Here is a 15,605-nt window from a genome sequence, read left to right as displayed (position 1 = left end):
GACGCAGGCTGCACGGGGGGGAAAAGCTTGACACCGTGATCATCTCGGGTCTATGTCGAGAAGACGGAAGTGAAATAAAAAAAACACAGATAAGTTGCACACACAGATCCCAGGTGGACTGGGAGACGACGGATGGGGCGGCTTTTCCCTCCCAGACACGATTTTAAAAAAGTCTCAGATTTGCCCGAGTCTGGGTTAAAAAAATTGTATTTCCAGAAGGAAGATTCAAGGTCATCTAGGTCAAATTGAGGCTTCAATTTTTGGATTAAAGGATGGAGGCCTCTAGGTCGACATTTACAATAGAGGAAATAGATTATCTGGACTCAGTATTGGCACCAAGACCAGAGGGAGCAACATCATTTTTCGAGTTTTCTTGATTTTTTTTTAAACTTCCGTTGCATTTCAACCGGGGTTTACCCTCAACGGGGACGTCTACGCAATGGCGGCGCCGCCGCCCGGCTGCGCTTTTGGCCTCCGTTGTGGTGCGGCGGGTCGTGTGGATGAAAACCCGAGGGGAGCCATCTTGAGTTTCCACGCAGCCTCTCCTCCGTCTTGGTTCTGCGTCGTTCTGAACCTGTACGATCTGGTCTGGCTGGGTGGTTCCGAAACAGCCGCTGCCGCCGCCGCCACCACCACCACCACCACCCGGCAGGAAGCAGCCAGGGCAGCTGTTTGCAATTCAACCTAAGAAATTGTTTGGGTAACCTACATTATGGCATGGCCCTTTACTGTCAGCTCCCCTACACCTCTCTCTCTCTCTCCCTCTCTCCCTCTCTCTCTCTCTCTCTCCCTCTCTCCCTCCCACCCTCCCTCTCTGAATAGAACCCTCCGATTGAAGGGTGTGCTGGATGATTTTTCTCATTGACTCCGGGGTGAACTCATAAACAAATGGACAAACGAAACGGCGGGGGTGGTATTCACTGCGCCCGCCGCAAAGAATGTCTCCATTCTAAGAGCGTATGTTGTTTACTGTGTAGTGAGTTGAACATGGTTGTCTCAGAAAAAAAGCGGCTATCAGCAAAAATAATTATAGGCTATGACTATCCCGTGCCCTCAACACCCTGGTCAGGAAGAGGTCTTGGGGAAAGAGTTGCTGAATCAGGACCCCCCCCCTCCCACACACACACACACACACACACACACACACAATGCCCAACCAGGCCTCCCGCACACTTGCCCCGTCATATTTGCCAGGAAAACTCCCCGCTTGGGCTGTGGCGAGCGAGTGAACGCTCCAGTGCAGAATCCTGCACCACATCTAAAGGGGGGATGAGCTGCCCTGATTAAGCCCCCCCACCCTCCCTCCCTCTCTTACCCTCTCCCATCACGCTCTCCATCTCGCTAAAGGACATACCTCGCCCAAAAAAAAAGCGCCCCATCTATCGCCCGCCGCAGCCCCGCCCCAGCCCACCCCGCCCCCATCTCGTTGACTTCTGCACAATAAGCACAACATCTGGTTCCCATTCCCCCAAAACCAAAACAACACGGGGAGGAGAGGAAGGGAGAGGAGGAGCGGCGGGAGAGAAAGACACACAGAAAGCAGGATGTGAGCGGTATGGCCGGGGGGTTGCATTTCTCGCCAGCGAGAAGTTAAGATGCTTTGACTTTTTTTTCTCTTTTCTCTTGACGCTCCCCGTGTGAGCGTGAGCGAGCGAGTCACAGCGGAGAGCAAACCACAGACAGAGACACAATGGAAAGGGAATAAATGTCACCCGAGGCGCCATCAAAGGCCATCTCTCTCTCTCTCTCACGCTCTAATTTAATCCTTTGTTTTAAGGCTCTTTGTATTTTAAAATACTCCTGTAACAACACAGACTGAAAAGCTCCTCGGGTCAGTTCAGTGTTGAGAGAGAGAAAAAAAATAATAAAAGAAATGGGAAAAAAAAAAAAAAAAAAAGCCAAAAAACCCTCCCATCCCCATAGAAAAGAATCTGCAACTCAGCGGCTAACGGCCCTAATTACAGTGGGGTTTGCTGAAGTCTGCAAGATGAAGAGGGAAGGGGAAGAAAAGGAGAGATGGAGAGAGTGAAATGTGAGGAGCAATTGGACAGAGGGTGGAGAGCTGGGGGGAGAGGGTGAGAAAAGGGGGGGGAGGGGGAGAGCCTTACCTCACTTTGTAAATAGTCTGTTTCGAAAGTCAAAAGTCGCCCTAAATGAGTGCTGACTTCACAAAGGCACAGCTGCGAAAATGTTGGAAGGCATTCTGAAAAAAAACAAAACAACAACACGTCTGCCAAAGCACAAGGCCGTGAGGGCCGGGGGGAGGACCAGAGCCCTGCGTGCACACATCGTAAACAACACCCAGAGCCGTAGAAGCCATCGAAAACCTCCAGGGATCCCGGCCTTGGGACTCAAAACTGCGAGCAGCCGTCCCACCGCACCGGGGTCAGATTACCTACGTGATCCCGCCGCGTTATCCGGTGTTCTCTGACCTGGGGTTCAGTTTGGCCAGCCGAAAGCACTTGTTTCTGACGCCACATTATCCGTGGCTGTGGCCGCCTCCTAATAGCCATCATTCCAGAAACAAGTCACGCAGAACAAACCGATCATTCTTTCTGGGTGCGCAGACACGGCCCACAATGTCAAAGAGTCAAAAAGTGTCATCACTGTATGGCCTGGCTCAAGTCTTAGTCATGTTGACAAGTATTTTGGTATTTTGCATGGTACTCAATTGGTCTCAGCAGTTCACAGAGGTGGCATTTGGCTAAAAAAAATAAAAATAAAAACTACTTTACAACTTTCTTCCTGACTGCTGTTCTTAACGCCAGATTGACACAATAAACCACCAAGGTGTGGATCCCTTACCCACTCATTCTCTCTCGCTCCCTCTCAAGGTTCTCTATCAGTACTACTTTGTTTGGGCACTCCTCCCTTCCTTCGCCAGCCCCCACAAAACTCCTCTCAACCCAGCTTCAGACAAAATGGCGTCAGAGTGGCCACATTCCCTTTAACTGGAGAAATGCTGCATTCTAGTGGAGGCCGAGAGACTGGAAATAAACAACACCGTGCGTTAAGTTAAACACGCTTATTTATTAGGCGGAAAATACCTGCTCATTTTACACCCATAATCTTCTGAATAGTTCTGTAAAAAAATCTAAGTAAAGCAGATCTTTATGGTTCCCTGCTTCAAATTTAAAATGTTAACCTTGAGGAACTGTAGCAAAAGCATTTTTACGACGACAACGAAAATGGACTATGCCAAATTTGACAGATTTTTTTAATTCAATAACTTTTCAAGGATGATGTTATAAACGAAAGTAATCAACAGGAAACAGCCAAGCTCGCTGACCCGTGTCATCACGACCAACACCGAGAAGCAGATTACAGGATATTACAATGGTCAAAATATATCACACTGTGATAGAACAACGGAGGTCTTAGGATTTTTTCCTCAGTAACAGGTTGCCTTTGGGTTTGAGTAGGAGGGACTTTTTCTGCTCCTCCGCTCTTCTGGCCTCTTCCTGCCTTTCCCTCCATGACTCCATTCCCTTATCCATCTCGGAGTTCAGCATCACGATACGCCGCTGGAAAAAAGGAGGGAGAGAGAGAGAGTGAAAAAAATGTAAGAGGGAGAAAAAGTCATTGTAAAGATTGTACTCCAACAAAATAAAAGGGATGTACCGCGGTGGCCTCCCTCTCTTGCCTCCTTCTCAGGTGTCCCTTCAGTGGTGGTGCTGGCCTTCCATCTGTAAACATGAACTCCATCACCAGTTTGCCTCCGTAAGTGAGTGTGTGTGTGTGTGTGTGTGTGTGTGTGTGTGTGTGTGTGTGTGTGTGTGTGTGTGTGTGTGTTCCGTCCACAGCATAAAGTGGACAGGACAATCTTTGCAGAACGTTTACCAAAAACATGGCAACCAACTGGTGAAATCAACCTCTAATGTGGTAACCTGTGACAACCAATCCGATGAACAGCAGATCCTTGGAGATTAGGCCACGCTTTGATTTTTGAAAAACATTTTAAAAATGTATTTTATTGTGTATTTCACTTTTTCGCCCATATATTGCCTCTTTCTTTTTCATATTTCTTATTCTTTTGTTTTTTTATTATCACTTCTGGGACATTGCAATTTCCCTCCGGGGGCGAATAAAGTATATCTATATCTTAGATAAAATTATTGGGACATCAATCAATACATCATTTGTAAGCGTCATAACTAGAATTATCTCTTTAATTAAATGGTGTGCCGCGCGCGCGCACACACACACACACACACACACTCATATATATATATATATATATATAAACATAAACTGAATTATTTCTACTTCAGTTAGGTTATGGAGGATATATTTGATAACTTAAATAACCAATAAAACACAAAAAATGAAAGCAACAATGTTTCAGTTCCTTTATATTCATCAAAATACAGTTTTTTGTCATGTATTTTCACAGGCATGATGTCGTCATCCAGAGGAATTGTAAGTTGCATCAATACATTTTCCCTCTATAAATATGAGAAAAATGCATTAATGCAGCCATACCACGCGCAACCTAGTGAGTCGCAACATACAGTGTGAAAAATTAATCACTAAACTGCCTCCGCAACATGTGTGACGAAACCGAGTGTCCAGCCGAAGCACGGTACCTGCAAAAGACCAGTCGGGAAAGTCTGTCATGGGTCCGTATTCGGAACCACTGGGGGCTAGTCCGTGCCTGTAAGGACAGACAGAGACACAACATCATTATCCATTCACTCGCAGAGATGTAGTGATCCACGACCGAATAAGCAGTGTTGGTGTGCGTCTTGACAGGTTTAAATGACCACTTACTCATTCCTCCATTTCTGCCCCGCGTGTGTCGTAGATGTTGAGCCGAACGGGCGACTCCAGCATCTCAAAACTGCAAACGACATTTAAGGGAAAACAAGCGGCGACTGACCTCAAGGACCACGTCGGGATAAATCACAGCATCGGTGGGCAACTGCCACCGCAGCGGACTGCGTTTGGATTTTAATTGTGCTCGTGACATAGCCACCGGCAGTGTTAGAAAGTGCTAGAAACATTCACATCACAGCTGGAGCCATCACAATTATTACATAATTGCCTGATCCAACGGTTTGAGATGACTGCCTTTTTTTTTTTTTTTTTTTAAACCTTTTTAGATTCAGCCATCATGTGTTTCCATCCGAATGTCAAGGGAATTATGAACAAACAGGAGGAATAATGCTACAAATACAATATGAATGAGGTGGGTTTTTATCAATTGGGTTCAGGCAAATTAACTAATTAACAAATTAACAAAAAGACAATTTAATTGTTAATAACAGGGCCGACATATAAAAACAAAAACATGACAACCGAAGAAGAAAGTGTCGGATTGTCACTGGTAAACATTTTTTTTTAATTTTAGACATTTTGATTGTATAGTCCTCAATATTTTGTCTTACTAACAATTGTGGCACCGGTATGTCAACAACATTCGATGAAACCAATGTTACCTTCACAGCATGCTAGCTAAGTTATGCTAATGCCCGTCCTACTCCAGTACAAAACCGCCGTTATTCGGCAACACCGGCGCTGGGGTGATCATAATCATGCTCCCATAACAGTGACCCTACAGTGTTGCAGTGCGCTCGACGTATCGACTTTCGGGGGGAGCCAGTAAAACCTCTCTCACCTGAGGAGCACAACGTCCTGACGGGGGCCGCCATCTTGTTTGCGCTACAGTCGGTTGGCCACTGGGGGGCGCTCGTGGTGCGTTTTCAGGGCTCGGTCCTTACCTGCGCGGCCCCCTAATAATGATAATTATTATATTTTATCTTTTATATTGTGTTTTTTTGTGCTTTTATTTTTTATTGTAGGCTTTGCATGTGTAGCCCTACAATACATACATATACAATAAATATTTAGGTACAATCTGAGTATTTCACTCATCGCTGCATACATGTCGTGTTGTTAAAACGCAACGGGTGAACTGATGTGTTATCATATTACAAAGGCCATAAAGTTTATTCTATATGCTCCGCAACTGGGTTTTGGGGTGCGAAGGACATGCATTACGCTGGGGAATTGATATGTCAGATGTTGTAAATCTGTGTCCTGCCCATTTTAGGTGTGGTCATGCATGCGGCGGTCAGCCGGCTTTCTGTGAAGTAAACTTTCTTTTACAGCTTATATCTTCCATTTACACCCCCCCCCCCCCCCCCCCGAATATTAAATAAAAAACACTTGTATGTACTTGTTAGGGGTCGTATCTCGTCTATTTATGCTACCTCCTTTAGAATTCTGTAAAAACAAAGACAAATGTTTAGAAAAAAAAAAAAAACCCAAAAAACCGCTAAGCCCCGAGGAATTCCTCCGTCGCCTTCCCGGACAAGTTGCCACTCGCAGGGCGACGACGGGGCGAGCGCGCCGAGTCCGCGGGGCACGGACTCCAGCCGCCCGCCGGGGGCGACGGGAGGCTGCGGAGCCCGGAGCCGGAGGGGAGACGGCTCCCGGCTCCGGCTCCGCGACAGACAAAAAGAGCCTTCCGTAATAGTGGAGAGCGGTTCGACTCTTTTTTTCCTTTTCTTTTTTTAAAAGATTCAGTTCACACCCGTTCTAAAAAAAAAAAAATTAAAATAAAATAAAATAAAATACACAACACACATAAAGAGTGATTTGATTCCGTTGGTCGAGACTCGGTCCAGCTCTGTCGGAAACAGAATTCCCGACCAACACCCCCCGAAAAAAACCCCAATCTTGAAAAGTATCGATTTAGGCGGAGGAGTAAACCAACTCTGACAAAATAGTTTGTTGTGGTGGAATGCAAAGCGTAAAGCAAATAAATTGCCCCCCCCCCACACACCACACTCTTTAACTACTCGGTCACTGTTTTCGGTTGGCGAGTCCAAAAGCCACTCTCTGACTTGAAACCCGTTCATTTTAAAACCCTCCTTTCGTTGCAGAACGCCGCCTCGCCGCCTCGCCGCGCATATGCAAGCGAACGAACGACTCCTTCGCCCGGAGCGACTCCCGCGTCATTTGGGGGGGTTCGTTCGGCGCGGCCGAATCGCTTCGCGGGCCTCGCGCCACTATCCCCTAACGCGTTGGGGGCGGGGGTGTGATGGGGGTGGTGATGGGGGTGGTGGTGGTGGGGTAAACAAGTTGCACTTCACGACGACCTCTTTTCGTCTCCGTTTAACTGCCGCCAAGCGCCCGGAACCGCGGCCGCCGCGCAGCGCCGCGATGGTCGCGGGATGTTTACTCGGCATCGTCCTTGGAGAACGAGCGCACGCCGAAAACACCCACCGCCGGCCGCGCCACTCACCGGGCGTGTCCCTCCGCACATTCCACAGGCTGGTGGTACAATAAAATAGTCCGCGCGGCTTAGACCGCGGGGGGGGGCGCCCGGAGGTGGACGACAAAACTTCCACCCCGGTCGACGACAAAACGCGGCCAAGTAATCGTCTAAAAACGCAATTAAAATACAAATAATACCATTCACAATCATATTATTGTTATTAATAATAATAATGCGTTAGAGGTTATTACGTCATTATAATCACCAGTCATTTATTGATTATGATTGTCTGGCTCTGGAGTTTGGGTTGTCGTGGGCAGTTCAATTCAACCAATCAAAGAGGGGCTTTATTAGGCCTGGGGCCGAGGGAAAACGGAAACTCCGAAGTGGAGAAAATCGCCTAAAATTGTAGAAAACTGGAAAAACACGTCACTGTTTAAAAAAAAAAAAAAAAAAAAAATACAATTCATATACAAACCTAAAACGACCATACACACGTTTAGCATTACTGTTTAAAATAGTATACGTGCGGATATGTGGAGACAGCGTTTAAAAAACATTTCTGTTGTGAACTTTTCCACGGAGGAAGACACTCGAGCAGAGCGGCCCCGCGGCCCCGCGTCTCCCCGCACCGCGGCGAGCGGGCATCCGCCGGGGAGCCGCGGCGCACGGATAACCAAATAGTGCGCCCTGGCGGAAAGGAGTCCCGGCTCGGTCCCCGCTGACTGATAAAGGCGCAGAGCGGTGGAGGGGGGGGGGGAGGTGGTGGTGCGGGGAGGAGGAAAGAAAGAAACAAAGTTGTCGCCGAGCGCTGCTCTGCGCTGCTGGGAGCGGGGGGGAGCTACGCCTCGGTGCCGATCCGCGTTTGGTCTCCGCCGGGGACGTGACCGCGCGCCGGAGCCCGTCGCTTACTCGTTCCGCCCGGGGACCAAAGTTCTCCGCCCGCGCCGCTCGGTTCCTCCATTCAGACTCCAACGCCGCCCGGCGCCCAGCCTCTCCGCAGCGCGCCGAAGGAAAGGAGCCCCGCACGGGGATATACCTCCACCGCGGGGCGACATGAGGGGCTCCAGAGGAGGCCGTCCGCGACCATAGGGCAACCCGACGTGCCGCCCGCCCCCCCCCCCACCCCTCCACGGATCATGCAACGTTCAGCTTCTCCTTTCGCTTTGTTTGGTTTAGTTGAAGCCCCCGGTGCCTGTACGATGGACTCCTGCTCCGCCTCGCCTACCTATGTGCACGGATTCCCCCCGGCGAGGGCACAGCGGATGACTCCGATCCAGCCATGTAACCGCCCTGAAATGGACTAACAAGTTGTATTTATCCGTCGTTGTATTTATTGTGTGCATGGCCAGGTATCCGTGGAGCTCATTTCAACATTTCTGTCCCCTCCAGACCAGATCACTGCCTTTTTAACTGCTGTATAGGGAAAAACCTGTGGACTTACTTGAACTCTACTGTGCATGTGCTGGCGCTGTATTTATTTAGTGCATCAGTTTGTGTCATCAAAGTGACGCTCTAGCCGCAGCTGAGAGTAAAACAAATTGACTTTGTACGGACAGGAATAAGTATTAAGTAGTCTTTATCATGGACCGACCAATAAGCAAGTTACTGGAAAAGTTAAAGCTGACCGACTCGGGGAGTGTAAAATTCAATAGTTCAAAGAAGAAAAACGACCCGGCCAACAACTCCAATAACAGCAATGGCAACGCGGGCATCACTGGAGGCGGTGTTTGCAGCAGTGGTCTGCCACCAACCCCCAACACTGGAACTACCTCGCCCTCCAGACCCGGGCAGCTCTCGCTGGCCCCTGCGACCACAACGGAGGCATGTGTTCCGCCGGGCGGGAGAGGAGCGGCGCCGGGAGGAGGCATAGGAGTGTCCTCCGCTCAGCTCCTTCCTCCACCCCCGGCCTCCTCCACCGCGTGCCCCGCAGCGACAGACACCGAGCAAAGCCCTCACCCGTCGACCTTAGCCCCACTCAGGCATCGCTCCCCCCAGCCGCGCAATTCTTGCTACCTGAGGAGAGAGTCTGGCCTGGGACCCGAGTGTGACCCTCTGGGGGCCTTCGGGTCAAAGTCCTCCCTGAACCAGCGCCGTTATTCCCTGGAGCTCCAGCAGCTGGTCAGGCGCCAGCAGCTCCTCTCCCAGCCGCCACCCCTCTCTGTGCCCCCGCCGTACCCCGCCGCCATGAACTACGGGTCGGCCCCGAGGACCGGGGCGGGGGGCCTGGCGGAGGTGGGCTACCTGCCCGAGCCAGAGAGGCACAAACGCCTGTCCCTCCAGGAGGCTCTGTTCTACAAGCGCCTGAGCACCGGCAGCGAGCTGTGGGAGAGCGCCAGGCCTGCCTCCCTCTCTCACCCACCCTACCGACCTGCCGACGTGCCAGGAGGTGGTGGTGTTTTCTGCAGCCCCGGGCCCACCCTGAGCCCCTGCTCTTCCTTCAGCCTCCAGGAGTCGGTGCTGGTCAGCCCCAGGTCCAGCTTCGCCTCCAGCACAGCCAGCGGCGGTGGCGGGGGCAGCCCCATGGGCAGCCGCTGCAGCAGCAACCGAACCAGCGGCATCAGCCTGGGCTACGACTCTCGCTACTCGGCCTCAGGTGGGCTCCCTGCGCAGCAGCCGTTCCCCTCCCCACAGGCGGCGGGTGCTAGCTACAGCGGGCCGGGGCGGGCAGGGATGCCCTCCATTGAGGCCTGGACTCATTATCTGGAAGTAGGGGCACCACCGGGTCCCCACGACAGCAGGCACTCCTACCCGCCCGCGGTGGGGAGCCCGGCCGCGGCATGTTACCAAGCCGGTCCGGAGTGGTGGGACGATCAGTGGCCCGGCGCCAGAATGGACGAGGCAGGCGCACCGGAGGAGAAGGCCCGCTACTCGGACCTGCCGGGGACCCGGTACCAGGAGGAGCTGACCAGGCTGCTGCTGAGGGACGCGGCGCTGGAAGGCGAGAAGCTCCTGGGGGGCCTGAAGCTGAAAGAGCAGTCGCCCCCCATCAAGGCGCTCTCCAAATCCACCACCACAGCGTTCGTCACGGCCATGGCCGCCGGGCCAGGCAAGCCCCAGGAGGATCCAGGGGCCAGCGTGGGTAGAGAGGCCACGGAGAACCGGCAGGAGTTCTTTGGTGAGATCAGCGCGCTTTTCTTTTCCTTCATTACTGTGTATTTGTTTGCAGCTGTTTTTCTATCACAGAAAAGTGTTTGTTGTTCTGCTCCCATAGAGCTCATTTGTGTGGGAGATCCGCACAGGAACGTAAATGTTAGGAAAAAGAAAAGTCCCCATCTTCACCTTAACACCTCATAGCCCTTCAGCCCACTCACGCAGTGGGTCTCCAAACCTCCCACTTGAGAGAGAGAGAGAGAGAGAGAGAGAGAGAGAGAGAGAGAGAGAGAGAGAGAGAGAGAGAGAGAGAGAGAGAGAGAGAGAGAGAGAGAGAGAGAGAGAGAGAGAGAGAGAGAGAGAGAGAGAGAGAGAGAGACTTGCCAAGACATGCAGCCTCTCAGCATGCGAATGTAGAGGACCAAAAGCATTTGGGCCCCAGGAACCGATTCAGACAAGTAGTTATGTGTGACAACCTGTGGAGGAGGGGAAAAAAAAAAAAAGACCAAAGAGAGGGAGGAGAAAAATCTGAAGGAGAGGACAGCGGTTTGGGAAGTAAAAAGCTGCCCGGGGCAGCTGATCATACAGAACGTTGCACGCGACGCCCAGAAGTCGCTTGAGGACAAACAAATGTGTGCACGCTCAAGAATGAACACACACACACACACACACAAACACACACACCTGTTGGACCTAGTAAGTGTTTCGGGGGGGGGTGCTCAGAGACTTAATGCTCCTTATCCACACCCATACAGTGGAGTGTGGAGTTCCCACTCGGACACAAGTGACACATTCCAAATAAAGACAACTCAAACCATTAGATGGAGTGAGGCATTAAGATTAGGGCTCCGGCTCTAGTGTGTGTGTGTGTGTGTGTGTGTGGGTGTGTGTGTGTATTGTTTTTCCAAGCAGGGTGTGTTTGTATATTTCCCCGAGTGACTTCAGGCCACAATGTTGCTGTGTGTGTGTGCGTGCGTGCGTGCGTGCGTGCGTGCGTGCGTGTGTGTGTGTGTGTGTGCACGCGCCACCGTGTGCAGGGGCGGCGCTCTCCAGCCTGTTTGGCTGCTCAGGTATGTGTCCCTGGAGGCGATGTGTACAACGCTGTGTATTCCTCGCAGCCGTTACAAGGGCCCCAGAGGCCCCCGAGCAACCGACGCATTTCTCCATATTACTCACCGGGTCTCAGATAGTCCATTCAACAGTTTGGGAACGGGGACCAAAACCATTTAAATAGAGCCTGGAAGTAAGGGTCAGGGTCAGAAGTTATGACATATCAACATTTTAATGCGGGAAGAGAGCGGATATCGAGTTAGGAGTCAACCCGCGGACGGTTTTGTTGACGTATAGCCGACCAACATCTCTAAAAATAGCCTTTGAGAGGCCCCTTACATCATATGGGAAGGCATCTCAGAGCTTGAGGTTTTTGGTTTTGGGAAGTCATGTCGATTCTTTTTTTTTTTTTTTTTCTTCTCCCTCTCGTACCCAAATATCGACGGGACAGTCCCAGGGCCTCTAAGAATAGCGTGTGGGAGTTTGGAAAACTGAGTGGTGCCCCACTTTAAGCTCGCTCTGGGAACCGCACTGGACCAGGAAACTGCCGATTTGTAAATAGATCGCACGGACACATGGGAGTTGAGAGCGCGGGGGGGGCAGAACACACTGGGACGCTGGCGTTCACACGGCCGATGAGCAGGGGTTCTTTACTCCATTTTTTTATTGTTTTATTGTTCTCCCCAAGTGGTATTATTGTTCTCCCCAAGTGGTATTATTGTTTGCGCCACTGTCGCAAAGACAACCGGATCGCGTGACGTTTTCCTCAGAGCGCTCCGTGGAAATGAGGCAAGTATGTTCACTGAAGAGGTGGACTGAAATTGTCACAATTTCAGTTATTTTTTTATTTTGTTTGGTTGTGCAATCACACACACACACACACACATAATATATACACACACGTCGCATTGACTGCTTCGGCTCATTGCTGCGATACGTCAACGTCGCCGTTATACCGGAGCGGGCGAGACTGGCCTGTAAACAAACACAAGTGCGCGGGGGCAGCTGCGGAGCAACGTTTACATTTCTCAACCGACTTGCAATGGGTCGCTTTCATCTTCAAGGGTTTAGGATCTACCTGGAGTAGACCGCGCCACCGCCTTCCATTTCCGCTCACCGTCGCGCATGGGTTGCCGCGCTTCCTGTGACGCGCCGCCGTCAATCTGCCATTTTCCCGGATGGTCGTACCCGGATGGTCGTACCCGGATGCGCAGCGATAGAGGCTCATAGGGAACCGATCAAAGCGCCGATGGTGTCATTATTCTACAGCTATTACACTGTGCAGTGGACATTAAGTTCATAATATGCCAAAGCAAAAACAGTTGTCTCCTGTTCCTTTTAAGGAAACCCGGTTAGTTCAGTGAAAAAATATGAAAAGATGACCTCAAACCCTCCATTATTTACCTCACGTTGCCGTCCGTCCCGTTGGAAACAGAGTGTTTGACATGACCAGACTGGAGGAGGTGTGGAAGTGGAGTCAAGTCAAATGCTGCTTTCAGTTCTGCGGGGGAGGCAAGGCATCCGCATGGAAGCGACGCTCTGTTGAGTTTCAAGGCCATAAAAGCCCAGATTGAGCAAATTTTAACGCGGAATCCGTCGCGACCACACACGCACACACAAATCTACACTTGTGAATAACGATTAAAACTTCAAAGTCTGATTTGGTGGGGTCCCCCGTCCCCCGCCGGAGCAGATAAGCAAACGGGGCGTTTCTTGAAGTGTGTGAAAATCCCCTGGGTGGTGCGAACGACGGGATTTACAAGTGTTGACGCTCTGCGTGGAGGTGGATCCCAGACACGTCCTCCGGGAGCGGCTCGTAAACAAGGTGTTAAGAAGCCAGCGCGGGCGATTGCGTCCGCCAGCTCAACACGTGTGTGTGTGTGTGTGTGTGTGTGTGTCCCATTGTGTTGACAGGAACCTGCGTGAAGTGTGGGAAAGGCGTGTACGGGGCGGATAACGCCTGCCAGGCCCTGGACAACCTCTACCACACCCGCTGCTTCACCTGCGTGTCCTGTGGTAGGCGCTGAGCCTTCGCTCTCCTTTTTCCCCCCGCCACCTGCTTTTGGGCCAAAAATGTTTTTGTTTTTTTTCCTGCCACACCTCTCATGCTTTTCGTCCTAAATTTGCAGGACGCACCCTGAGGAACAAGGACTTTTACAATGTCAACGGCTCCGTGTATTGCAAAGAGGATTACATGGTAAGAACTGCGGTCGGGGGGCTGGCTGTCTCAAGGAAGGTGGGGTCGCGCAGTCTTTCACTCTTTCACCTGTCTTCCCTCCACCTCAGTTCTCGGGATTCCAGGCTGCTGCGGAGAAGTGTAGCGTGTGCGGACACCTCATTCTGGAACAGGTGTGTGTGTGCGAGCGTATATAAAGTTGACGAAGTTAAAGAAAAAAAAACCTGGGTCACCGGGCAGTTTTGACGAGTATGAAATTGATGGAAATCAGCCGCTATGGCCTTGGCGGTCACCAGATCTCACCCCGATTAAACCCCCAGGGGCAGATTTTGGACGATGTGTTTAGAGGACAATCTCCACCACCATCAGACAAACACCAAATAGGGGGAGGGGGGGGGTGTCTTTTGAAAAAAAACGTTGGCGTCCCGCCCCTCCGGTAGTTCCAGAGAACTGTAGAAATTGAAGGCGTTCTGGTGGCTCGACACCTCACGCCGGATTTCCCTTCGCCGGTCCATCCCTCGCGGAACACTAACGCTGCGGTCGGTCGGCGTGCTCCCTCAGATCCTGCAGGCCCTGGGGAACTCCTATCACCCGGGCTGCTTCCGCTGCGTGGTGTGCTCCAAGGCCCTGGACGGCGTGCCCTTCACCGTGGACCAGCACAGCAACATCTACTGCGTGGCCGACTACAACAAGTGAGAAACGCCGCCTTGTGAGACGATACGCGACGACACACGACACACAAATTTTAACAGTTCTCCAAATACTCCGTTTCCTCCTAGGACGTTTGCTCCAAGGTGCGCTGCCTGTTTACAACCCATCCTACCTACGGAGGTATGCACATGGAAACTTTCCTGGCGTCTTTGTCTACTTTGATATGGGTGGAGTTTGCACCTTTGGGATAAAACTGTTTCTGCTGATATGCGTTTAGTTCAGACAAAAAAAAAAAAAGTATGTGTTGTGAGGTCCTACATGCCACTTAGCTGTTCGTCTGAAAACTTTTCTTTGGGGGGGGTGGGGAATTCCAGGGCAGCGAGGAGATCCTCAGAGTGGTGTCTATGAATAAGGACTATCACTTTGAGTGCTACCACTGTGAGGTCAGTACCGAGTTTTGTCGTCGTCGTCGTCATCATTCCGTCTCTTTGAACCCTCCTGTGAAGCCGAGGCACGGAATGGGGAGGGCGTGCGCGCTCCTCCTCCCGCTCACGTGCCTTGTCGTCCCCGTGTCCGCAGGAGTGCGGGAAGCAGCTCTCCGACCAGCCCGGCTCCCAGTGCTTCCCCCTCGACTCCCATCTCCTCTGCCACTCCTGTCACGTGACCCGGGTGTGCGCCACACACAGCATTCCACCCCACATCACACACTGAGGGACCCCTATGCAACCTGTCCTTGGAGCGCCGCTGTTTTTTTTTTGTTGTTTTTTTTTCTCCCCCCGTCGCCTTCCTCTGCTCTTGACTCGGCACACACTTAACTTTTCCTTCTTAAATTAACTTACATTAAACGGCTGATCGCCCTCGTGGGGGAGGGTGGCGTCTTGCGACTAGACACCGGCCTCAGACCAGCCCGTTTATCAAAAATGTATCACCTGCTGTATTGTTTTTGTTGTATCATTACTGTACTATAGAGGGAATGGGGAAGAAATGAACTACTGCTTTTTTTTTTTACCCCCCCCCCCCACTCCCGTGGCTACTGTTGCTGTAGAAGAACAAGGGATATTTGCATAACAGTTTGGAATATTTAATATTATGGCTAGCAAACAATTTGCACTTAAATCGACTCGTTTACTGTAAGAGTTTATCAAGTGAACCTGTACAAATTGAATAAAAACATTCCTGTATATCTGTATGCATTCCGTTTTTGTGACAGTCCATCCCCACTAGGGGGCAGTGAGTGACCAGAAAGTAATGAATTAGACCGGGGTATGTTACATTATATAAAGGCTGCCAGTAATATTTCACTCAACAAATTAGTTTTCTAAACTCCAAAAAAACCCTCTTACTACTAAATAAAGGCCAAATGACACGGTGAGTACCCAACTTAATTCTTTTTTTTTTATTCATTGTACATTC

General features: G+C 50.9%; 2 protein-coding genes across 4 annotated transcripts; one reads left to right on the top strand and one right to left on the bottom strand.

Moving 5' to 3' along the window:
• Nucleotides 1-3,010: 3,010 nt before the first annotated feature.
• On the bottom strand, nt 3,011-11,565 carry mrpl52 (mitochondrial ribosomal protein L52). Of its 3 annotated transcripts, none has more exons than XM_080023509.1 (6): nt 11,492-11,565; nt 5,618-5,732; nt 4,771-4,840; nt 4,587-4,654; nt 3,622-3,686; nt 3,011-3,524 (listed from the first exon to the last, which is right to left on the bottom strand). In XM_080023509.1, the coding sequence occupies exons 2-6, from the start codon at nt 5,649-5,651 to the stop codon at nt 3,378-3,380; spliced, it is 384 nt and encodes a 127-aa protein (XP_079879635.1). In that variant the 5' UTR covers nt 5,652-5,732; nt 11,492-11,565; the 3' UTR covers nt 3,011-3,377. The 3 variants fall into 3 exon arrangements, with proteins under 3 accessions (XP_079879635.1, XP_079879633.1, XP_079879634.1); XM_080023507.1 differs by lacking the exon at nt 11,492-11,565 and adding an exon at nt 10,505-10,524; XM_080023508.1 differs by lacking the exon at nt 11,492-11,565 and adding an exon at nt 6,179-6,201.
• Nucleotides 7,899-15,375, top strand: ajuba (ajuba LIM protein). Its single transcript, XM_080023506.1, has 8 exons — nt 7,899-10,340; nt 13,280-13,381; nt 13,495-13,562; nt 13,652-13,714; nt 14,103-14,233; nt 14,321-14,372; nt 14,567-14,635; nt 14,772-15,375. Exons 1-8 carry the CDS (start codon nt 8,807-8,809, stop codon nt 14,901-14,903), a joined length of 2,151 nt encoding a protein of 716 aa, XP_079879632.1. The 5' UTR covers nt 7,899-8,806; the 3' UTR covers nt 14,904-15,375.
• Nucleotides 15,376-15,605: the final 230 nt, after the last annotated feature.

Source organism: Zeus faber, assembly GCF_960531495.2.
Source record: "Zeus faber genome assembly, chromosome: 22".
NCBI lineage: Eukaryota > Metazoa > Chordata > Actinopteri > Zeiformes > Zeidae > Zeus > Zeus faber.
The sequence above is the reverse complement of the archived record's forward strand: the minus strand, read 5'-3'. Positions and strand labels throughout refer to the sequence as shown.

Bases quoted from the DNA above. Each gene is read 5' to 3' on its own strand.
- mrpl52 (XM_080023509.1), bottom strand. From the start codon at position 5,651: ATGGCGGCCCCCGTCAGGACGTTGTGCTCCTCAG. The intron at 3,687-4,586 runs GTACCGTGCTTC...TCATGTTTACAG, and splicing joins TCCCGACTGGTCTTTTGCAG to ATGGAAGGCCAGCACCACCA. The intron at 3,525-3,621 runs GTACATCCCTTT...CCTTTTTTCCAG, and splicing joins AAGAGAGGGAGGCCACCGCG to CGGCGTATCGTGATGCTGAA.
- ajuba (XM_080023506.1), top strand. From the start codon at position 8,807: ATGGACCGACCAATAAGCAAGTTACTGGAAAAGTTAAAGCTGACCGAC. The intron at 13,382-13,494 runs GTAGGCGCTGAG...CTAAATTTGCAG, and splicing joins CTTCACCTGCGTGTCCTGTG to GACGCACCCTGAGGAACAAG. The intron at 14,636-14,771 runs GTCAGTACCGAG...CCGTGTCCGCAG, and splicing joins TTGAGTGCTACCACTGTGAG to GAGTGCGGGAAGCAGCTCTC.